Source organism: Gadus chalcogrammus, chromosome 14 (genome assembly GCF_026213295.1).
Source record: "Gadus chalcogrammus isolate NIFS_2021 chromosome 14, NIFS_Gcha_1.0, whole genome shotgun sequence".
In the NCBI taxonomy this organism is placed as follows: Eukaryota; Metazoa; Chordata; class Actinopteri; order Gadiformes; family Gadidae; genus Gadus; species Gadus chalcogrammus.
Window position 1 is genome coordinate 5222193 of NC_079425.1, and position 10000 is coordinate 5232192.

A 10000-nucleotide genomic window follows, 5' to 3' on the forward strand; every position below is an offset into this window, starting at 1 on the left:
TACAGGGACGGGCATTTTCAAACGGCATGTAATGGCTCATCACACAAACTCCCAGGCCCCGTCCACATGGAGCCGAAACGGGCGAAAACGATCCGGTTTTGTTTTATGTGGTTCAGGAATATCTCCGTAAAGACGGAGTCATTGCGAAAGCGCATCGAGCTGTAGAAACGCTGTAGCAAATATTCAAGGCGCTGGTTCTCCACAGAAAAAGGTGGAGCACATCAAACCTGCATGCATACCGCCTGCGCGCTGTATACAAACATTCACGAGGAGATTAAACCCTTTAAATTGAGCAGAAATACTTTTTAATGTACAGTTAGTAATTAAATTGATCAAGGGGCTTTATTTAAAGCTACAAAAAGGAATACAAATAAAATAATCAATGAAAAATTCAACGCAACTCTGACGTCCCCCAGGTGGTGGGGGGCTAATGACGTCATCGTTTGCGTTTCAGGCGTCCACACGAATCCTAACACAAAACCGCATTGGTCCGGATCGATTTGAAACCACCTCCGAGGGTGGCTTCAGAAATGTGCGGTTTCTGGCACCGGATTCGCCGGCTCCGTCCGGCACTTAGTCCTTGAATGTACGTCCACGCCAAACCGTGCGAGGCAGCAGGGGGCCATGGTGGACAGGTGTAAACTGGTTGATATTAATGTGTTAATGAATTAATCAGCAACAGATGTGGGGTAGTTTGCCCATTATATGAACAGACGCTTGCTTACCAGAGCGAAATGAATGAAGCCATGCGTGACTTAATGAGACAGCCTACACATACGGTCTGAAGATAGCATCGAGACGACGCACAGCGCACAAGTAGAGCTGTAGAGGCCCTTAAACATACTGATGTGTCTTATGTGAAATGAGACGCAAAAAAACGAATCTCTTTTCACTTTGCTATTGCCCCCATCCTCACCAGGATAAACGGGGTAGGGATTGTATTTAGGCCATCCTTTTTGCCGCTACATTTCATCATTTAACCCATTTCTTATTTTTGTGCACCGAAACGCACATCCAGTCCAGCTGGATGTGGCTAGGGAGGACTCTCTACCTTGGTGCAGCTGTCGACCAGAAACACAGCCATACATCACACATAGGAACGCACGCCCGCCCGCATGCACACACGCCAACATACACACATGCACACACAACAAGGAACCAAGGCCACCTGTTGTTGCTCTGCCTTGCATCATGGTCGTACATCGACGTTCAATGGTGACCTGTTTTCCACATGCAGGCGGTAGGACTTTGAGCTGGGTCTCTTTTACAAAAAAATGTGCCCGACAATAAATCTTTTTGTGTTTGGGTGTGTCTGTGTGTGTGTGTTCATGAATGTGTTTGTGTGTGTGTTTGGGTGTGTCTGTGTGCGTGTTAATGAATGTGCTTGTGTGTGTCTGTGTGTGTGTGTGTGTGTGTGTTTATGAATGTGCTTGTGTCTGTGTGTGTGTGTGTGAGTTCATGTATGTGCTTATGTGTGTGTGTGTGTGTGTGTGTGTGTGTGTGTGTGTGTGTGTGTGTGTGTTCATGAATGTGCTTGTGTGTGTATGTGTGTGTGTGTGTTCATGAATGTGCTTGTGTGTGTGTGTGTGTGTGTGTGTGTGTGTGTGTATGTGTGTGTGTGTGTGTGTGTGTATGTTCGTGGATGTGCTTGTGTGTGTGTGTGTGTGTGTTCATGAATGTTTGTGTGTGTGTGTGTGTGTGTGTGTGTGTGTGTGTGTGTGTGTGTGTGTGTGTGTGTGTGTGTCTTCATGAATGTGCTTGTGTGTGTATGTGTGTGTGTGCTCATGAATGTGCTTGTGTGTGTGTGTGTGTGTGTGTGTGTATGTTCATGGATGTGCTTGTGTGTGTGTTCATGAATGTTTGTGTGTGTGTGTGTGTGTGTGTGTGTGTGTGTGTGTGTGTGTGTGTGTCCGTGCATGTGTGTTTGAGCACAGGTCCAAAGCCAGCGGCTGCCTACTGCACACGGACCCCCGGAGCCGGTACCAGGTACAGCTGCCCCCCAAGCTGCCCGGAATGCACTACAGCGTGGACGAGCAGTGCCAGATCCTGTTCGGCACCAACGCCACCTTCTGCAGTGACATGGAGGTACAAAGTAACAGCTGCACACTTGAACGCACCCCCACTAGGCCCCATCGATTTTTTGAATTCTGCATCCGTTCATCTCCATAGTTTTTTCAACCCTTGTGTTTGGGATTTAGAGGAAATGGGCAACGGAATGTCATTAATGGGTAATGGCAGTGATCGTGTACAATGGTTGCGAGTGTGTCTGGTTAGCTATCTAGCTCTGTATGCTAACTAGCTAGTAAGCTAGTTAGCTAACTCTAGTTATTCGAATTTCAAAAAGATTTACAGACACTGCTAACATACAAAAGCCGCCTGTTTCTTTGAATGCCCTTGCCTGCGGTTTATGTCTTGAAATCAAATTTCAACAACACTAACAACAATTAACTATATTCAAAGAAATACATAAATCATGAATGTGTTCACAAATTCATGAACCCACAGACACAGACACACCGACACACATATGCACACATGCACAGACACACACACACACACACACACACACACACACACACACACACACACACACACACACACACACACACACACACACACACACACAGACACACACACACACACACACACACACACACACACACACACACACACACACACACACACACACACGCGCACACACTAGCTCCAGTGGGATTTGATTAGAAGATTAGAAAAAAGCACTCCTAGCAACACAGAGGCAATTGAAACACGAAGGGCACTCTGAATGAGGAGGACAGACATTGTCCCACACAAACACAAGCGCACACCTCCACCCACACCACGCACACACAAATACCCACACATTTGTCCTGACTGACAGTTTCTAGTGGTTGCGGTGGTTTTACAACCAGGACACAGTCGGTAGTTTGGAGGGAAGCCTGAGGGCTTGACATTCAGAAGACTTCTATCATGTCTACTTCCTCCTCTGCTCCGAGTGGGGATGCCTGGGATTCCTTGACAGGACCACTATGATTTGAAACGTCAGACACCGCAGGTTAGCAGGACTAGCCGTACACCTGTTATTGGCAGCACAGCAGAAACAGGTGTACGTTGATATTTGAATGTCGCAGAGAGTAAGTAATAATAATAGAGCAAATAATAATAATATTTGACAGTGCATGGGGTATGACAGTTGTGTGGCTCTTTTGAACCCCCGGGGGCACTTTGAAGGAACACGCTGTGTGTCTGTGACGTGTGTGCTGATCTACTATGTGCACGTCTGCGCACGCGGTGCAGCATCTGATGTGCGCCGGCCTGTGGTGCCTGGTGGAGGGAGACACCTCCTGCAAGACCAAGCTGGACCCGCCGCTGGACGGGACCGACTGTGGGACCGACAAGGTAGGCACACTGGGTTCGATGCCCGCACGTCCACGGCCTTACCAGTCCGAGTCCACAGCCTTACGCCAGTAGCTGTCCTTGGGCCAATAGTCGAACGCTTGATGAAATCACTGTTAATGTGGTGTCTTAATCGATTAATGACGATGATGATTTTGTTAGCAAGAATTGCTAAACGTTTGTACTTCTGTTCAGAGCAGGTGTATGCATCCATTCCTGCAGACCTTTGCTCATGTATTACACAATATGGTCTGTCTGTTGCTCGGTCTTTCTGAGGTTTCATGGTTGTGTTTGTCTGTGTGTGTGTGTGTGTGTGTGTGTGTGTGTGTGTGTGTGTGTGTGTGTGTGTGTGTGTGTGTGTGTGTGTGTGTGTGTGTGTGTGTGTGTGTGTGTGTTTGTGTGTGCGCGTGTGTGTGCGTGCGTGCGTGTGTACCCGGGGGTCAGTGGTGCCGGGCCGGCGAGTGTGTGAGTAAGACCCCCATCCCGCAGCACGTGGACGGGGACTGGAGTCCCTGGAGCTCCTGGAGCATGTGCAGCCGCACCTGCGGCACCGGAGTCCAGTTCAGGCAGAGGAAGTGTGACAACCCACCGTGCGTCCCCCGTGACCTCACACAAAGCATGCTGGGGAACACCATGATGCATGCTGGGAAAGGTCTGTGCTACTGCCATGGACGGCTGTGACCCCCCCCGCCCCCCCCCCCCCCCCCCCCCCCCTCCCGTCTCTTCTGTGCTCCGCAGGCCGGGCCCCGGGGGCAGAAACTGCCAGAAGGCCAGCGTGGAGCACAAGGCGTGTGAGGGGCCCCCCTGCCCTAAAGGGGGCCCCAGCTTCAGGGACCTCCAGTGTCTCTCGTACGACCGCCACGCCACCAAGAAGAAGACCAGCATGCTGATGGCCGTGATCAACGACGGTGAGGCGCCACTGTACACACACACACACACACACACACACACACACACACACACACACACACACACACACACACACACACACACACACACACACACACACACACACACACACACACACTGCAACGCTGCATATACACACACACACACGCTGCATATACACACACAAACACATGCTGCATATACACGCACACACACATGCTGTATATACACACACACACACACACACACACACACACACACACACACACACACACACACACACACACACACACACACACACACACACACACGCTGCATATACACACAAACACATGCTGCATTATGCACACACAAACGCACATGCTGCAACACAAATACATTCACACACACACAATGAATATAAACACACAGACACACATGCTGCAACACACTTACATTCACACACACACACACACACACACACACGATGAATATACACACACACACTTACACAAAGACGCTGCATATACACACACACAAACACACAAGCTGCCTTTTCACACACACGCACACACACACACACACACACACACACACACACACACACACACACACACACACACACACACACACATACAATAATACACAGGAACTCAGGGGATTACACACATTTATATAACCCATATAATAACTAAATAATGACTCGTTTGGAATGTCACTATAATCTCCTGGCGGAACAGTTTTTTCTCTCTGTGAACTGGTGTTGGACGAGCCGATGCCTAAGTAAACTCCGCCGAACTCAACCTTTCAAATGGGAACGTGTTTAACTTTTCTGTAAACACAAAAATTGTGTTTACGTACTGAGGCCGTGGCGCGTTGAACATCTCGTACGGCCGCACACACACGCTTCCCACACGCCTATAGTTTAGTTCAGCTGTAACCCCATGATGCAGCGTAACGCCGGGCGTACACACTGTTGGCCGGTGAGAAAAGCCCCGGTTTACTGTTGAGCTAGCCTTGGCCGTCTACGTGACATGGTTTTCGCTAGCGGAATACACGCGTGGTCGACTAACAGGGAACCCACACTGCGCTGCTAAAGGCCGATACACACTTGGATTTAGCTGCGGCGAATTTCGGCGGCTTGAACTTTGCAAACATTTACATTTAGGGCGTTTAGCTACTTACAATTACTTATGACGACTTATAAGAGCATTTGTCAGAAGAAAGAGAAACAACGATGTATCGATGTCGGTACAGTAAGGTTGTTCATGCGTAGAAGAATCACTAACAATTGTTTGGTTAATCCATTCCCCGTATAAAACAAAGATAGCTAGGATAAGATGCTTCACGATGCTAAGTACCAGTTTTATGTGCCAGGATGTACAACATACAATAAGTGCGTACATTAAGTGCCGGGACGTACAAAATACAATAAATGAGTACATTAAGTGCCAGGACGTACAAACATACAATAATAGCTTTTGAGGGGCTTTTTTTTCATGGGGGAAGGGAGGAGTAAGGGCTGAGGGGGGTAAGGGAGGAGTAAGGGCGGAGGGGGGTAAGGGAGGAGTAAGGGTGGAGGGGGGTAAGGAGGGAGGCTATGTAGAGTCCAGGTGAACTCTAAAAAAGTGATTCTTGAGTCTCTTGTGGAAGTTGCTGAGCGATTCTGCAGTCAAACTCCACTGGTTGTTTGTTGTTCAGAGTGAAACAATTTGCTTTTCCCGACCACGGATATTAATGGGCTGAACACTCAAGCAGGAGAAAGGTTACCCTCTCTACTCTAAACTCTCCCCGATCAACGCAATCACGTTCATCATTCTGGCTGATCTACTTCATCAACACATCCCTTGGCCCTGTGTCTGTTTGTTTTTCGCTCTCTTGATTCGTACACGGAGCACACTCAAAACTGGGTTGTAATTGTGTTTCGTTTCGAGATAGAAACAGTGTTCTGCAGCCTCCCTCCTTCTGCCCGCACTCCCTTGATTCCTTCTTGCCTCCTTGACGTTTCATCACTCTCCTACCCCCCCTCGCTGACTCGCCTCCTACTGCCTGCATCGAGACGTCATTTGAGGACGAGCGTTTAGGCCCCCGCTCGTGGCAGATGTATTTGCCCCGGTGGTAAAGCAGCCGAACATTGTGTCTGAGTCCTGATGGCTTAAAGGCACCGGTTATTTTCTGCTTGTGTGGCTTTATGTGTGATGTCCGTTTGTGTGTGTGTGTGTGTGTGTGTGTGCGTTTGTGTTTGTGTTTGTGTGTGTGTGTGTGTTTGTGTGTGTGTGTGTGTGTGTGTGTGTGTGTGTGTGTGTGTGTGTGTGTGTGTGTGTGTGTGTGTGTGTGTGTGTGTGTGTGTGTGTGTTTCTGTTTGTGTGTGTTTGTGTTTGTGTGTATACTAATGTGTGCGTCTGTGTGTGTGTGTGTGTGTTCATGCCTGCAGACAAGCCCTGCACGTTGTTCTGCAGCCCCATTGGCCGGGATATTCCCGTTCTGATGTCGGACCGTGTGATGGACGGAACCCCCTGTGGACCCTACGAGACCGACCTGTGTGTCAACGGCAGGTGCCAGGTAAATACACACATGCACGCACTCACACACACACACGCACACACACACACACACACACACACACACACACACACACACACACACACACACACACACACTCACGCACACACACATAAACACATTTAGACACACACAACCACGCACTTACACACATACAGACATGCACACACACATGCAGAGATACACATACGCACACACACACGCACGCACGCACACACACACACACACACACACACACACACACACACACACACACACACACACACACACACACACACACACACACAGACTTAAACATGCCCACACGCACACACACACACTCATACACACACACACACACACACACACACACACACACACACACACACACACACACACACACACACACTCCAAATACACATACAGACAAGCATGCACAAACACTCACACACACACAGACACATATGCACATAAGGACACCCTCACACGCAGACACATATATACACACACACACTGACTCTCCCTGCCTGGGGATTTGGGCCGAGGCCCACAGTACTCATTGGCGCCGCTCTGCGTATCTGTGTTCGGTCCAAACATGATTAGCCATGTCACATTTGAGGACAGAGTCATGCTTTGTTTTCCCGTTCACCTCCCAGACAAGCTAAGGTAATGCTTCTTTGGGAATGCTCACTGCAGAGTTGCATGCTACCATAAACTTCCCTAATCCCTTAAAGACAAACTAGGCAAGCAGTGTCTGTCACCCTTTTTGGATGTCCCGGTCCTATTATTGCGGAACAATGTTTAAGTCTGTGCCAGTAGCCCCTGAGGCTAGAAGCTAGTTTCCATCCACTCAATAGAGGTGCCAGGGGCGACTGGGCCCTTGATGCCGGTCGAGTTGAACCAACATTTGACCTTGACTGTCAAACAGGGGCAGGCTCGAGCCCTTTCTTTGGGGCTTTTTCTTTCCAATTTCTCGGAATTCAAAAGGAAAGCAATCAGCCCCAGTTGAAAAGAAGCGAGTCGAACTTGGTTTCTTTTCATGGCGACGAGAGCTCCTTGATTAATGTGTTCCCGATACACATTAATCATTGTAACCTTTTCACGGCGGGGAGGTAAACAATATTTGAGTGTTCAGTTCAATTGAGCAGTCTGGCGTTCTGGGTTCTGACAGAGTAGTGTTAGATCTTGCCCACTTTGTGCCGTCTTCGTGCTGGGCCTGTTCTTCAGGATGCATCATTTTCCTTTTGACATCTCCAATCTGGGCACAATCTTAGTCAGCTGTAAACCATAAGCCCTTCAAATCCTCAGATGTTGACCCCTCTTCCTTCTCTTGAATTGCATCCATTCTCCGTTCTTTAAAAACGTTTCCACAGTACCTGTGTGGCCTCACTTTGTTCTTTGTGGCTGCTGGTTGTATTGGGTTCTTAGTCAAATAGGATTAAAGGTGTTGTGGAAAATCCTGGATCGCGATCAGTGGAGCAAACTTTATTCAGAGCAAGCTGATTAAACAAAGCACGCAGGGCAAAAGATTGTACATGCGGCATGTGGAGAAACTGTTCCACCAGATCCCATGGTAACACTTACCGGTCTTTACTCATAAAGTCCAACACGTCCATTAATGCCGGGGGGTAGGACCTGAAAAGTACCTGAACAGTACCTGATCGGTACCTTCTACTGCAGGTTGGACCAGCAAGACTTCATGGTAAATGGTAAATGGACTGTATTTATATACATTCACCCATTCATACATCACATACATCGCACACCGACGGCAGTGGCAACCATGCGAGTAAGGGTATCGTTTCTTGCTCAGGGACATCTCGTCACTCAGCTAGGGGTAGCCGGGGATCGAACTAGCAACCTTCTGGTTACCAGCAAACCCGCTCTACCTCGAGAGCCACATACTGCCCCCACTTCAAACTGGAGACGCTGGGTGCGCACCTTTGCAAACCTTTCATTGGAGCCTTTGGACGTGGCACTTGCCCCGGAGCTGTGTCAGCCGGCTCAAGGCCCGTCACAGCCCCTCTCACCTCCGGCACCACCCGGAGATATACTTCCCCTTATATCCCAGAATTATGGATTATAAGGAAGAGCAGCTCGAAGACCTCCCATGTGATGAAGAGCAGCAAGGCAAATGCTAGGGGAGTCGTGTGTTCAGGGGTGGCTCGGGTGTGGAGAGGCAGTGCCAGAGGGCTGCTCGAGGGGTGGGGGTGGACGTTGAAGAGGCTAGAGTGGCATCGCGAACCCCACTCACTTACGTAGTGTCTCTCTCGGCCTCTCCCCCCCCCCCCCCCCCCCGAGGAGGGGTGAGGAGTTGATCTGGGTCTGGTGTCCCCACCACACTGGAGTCTGCCCTCGTGTTTATTTGCTAAATGTTGGATGCCAGGACATTTGCGAGGAATTCCCCTCGCCTCTGGCCAAGAACAAGAGAGCAGGGACGGGGGAGAGAGAGGGGAAGGAGGGAGGGGGGGAGAGAGAGAGAGAGAGAGGGAGAGAGAGGGAGAGAGGAGAATAGGAAGAGAGTGAGGGAGGACTGGGGAGAGAGGGACAGAGGGACAGAGATCAGAGAGGGCAGGGGGGGTAGAGGGTCTGAAATGTCAAATATTTACACGATTATTATGAAGCAAATACTTTAACCAAAATACTCACTTTTTTGCACAACATTTGCCAATGACTTATGGGTCCTTTGCTGTGCAAATTCATATTGCGGGCAAGAGCTGAGCCAGGGCTCGTGTGGGTATGCATGTGCATGCAGCATTTCTAGGAGTTGCACTTTTTTGTGTGTTTGTATATTTGCGTATGTATATATATATATATATGTGTATACATGTGTGTTTGTGTGCGTGTAGCCTGTGTATGTGAGTGACTCTGGCTTCATACCCTGAATGAAGTGCTGCAGAAGAGGTTGCCTTTAATCTGTCCCATGTGTTACGAAGCAGGCCCCTCATCGTCCACCCTTCCCTGAGTCTCTCTCTCTTTCTCTCTCTCTTTCCCTCCCTCTCCCACTGGCTCTCTCCCTCTTTTCTCTCTGCATCTGTCTCTCTTCCTAATCTCTCTCTCTCTCTCTCTCTCTCTCTCTCTCTCTCTCTCTCTCTCTCTCTCTCTCTCTCTCTCTCTCTCTCTCTCTGCATCTCTTCTCTCTGCATCTCTCTCTCTCTCTCCCTATCTTCCTCCCTCTCTCTTTACATCCCTGCTT

At 49.1% G+C, this 10000-nt stretch overlaps 1 protein-coding gene across 2 annotated transcripts in view; it reads left to right on the forward strand.

Annotated features, from left to right (window-relative positions):
- Positions 1 to 10000, forward strand: part of adamts17 (ADAM metallopeptidase with thrombospondin type 1 motif, 17) — a 75863-nt gene that overhangs the window by 34379 nt on the left and 31484 nt on the right. For both annotated transcript variants that reach the window (XM_056608567.1, XM_056608568.1), the window contains exons 10-14: positions 1935 to 2085; positions 3298 to 3399; positions 3841 to 3986; positions 4135 to 4304; positions 6698 to 6825. In XM_056608567.1, coding sequence (XP_056464542.1) covers positions 1935 to 2085; positions 3298 to 3399; positions 3841 to 3986; positions 4135 to 4304; positions 6698 to 6825 — 697 coding nt within the window. The remainder of the gene's footprint in view (positions 1 to 1934; positions 2086 to 3297; positions 3400 to 3840; positions 3987 to 4134; positions 4305 to 6697; positions 6826 to 10000) is intronic.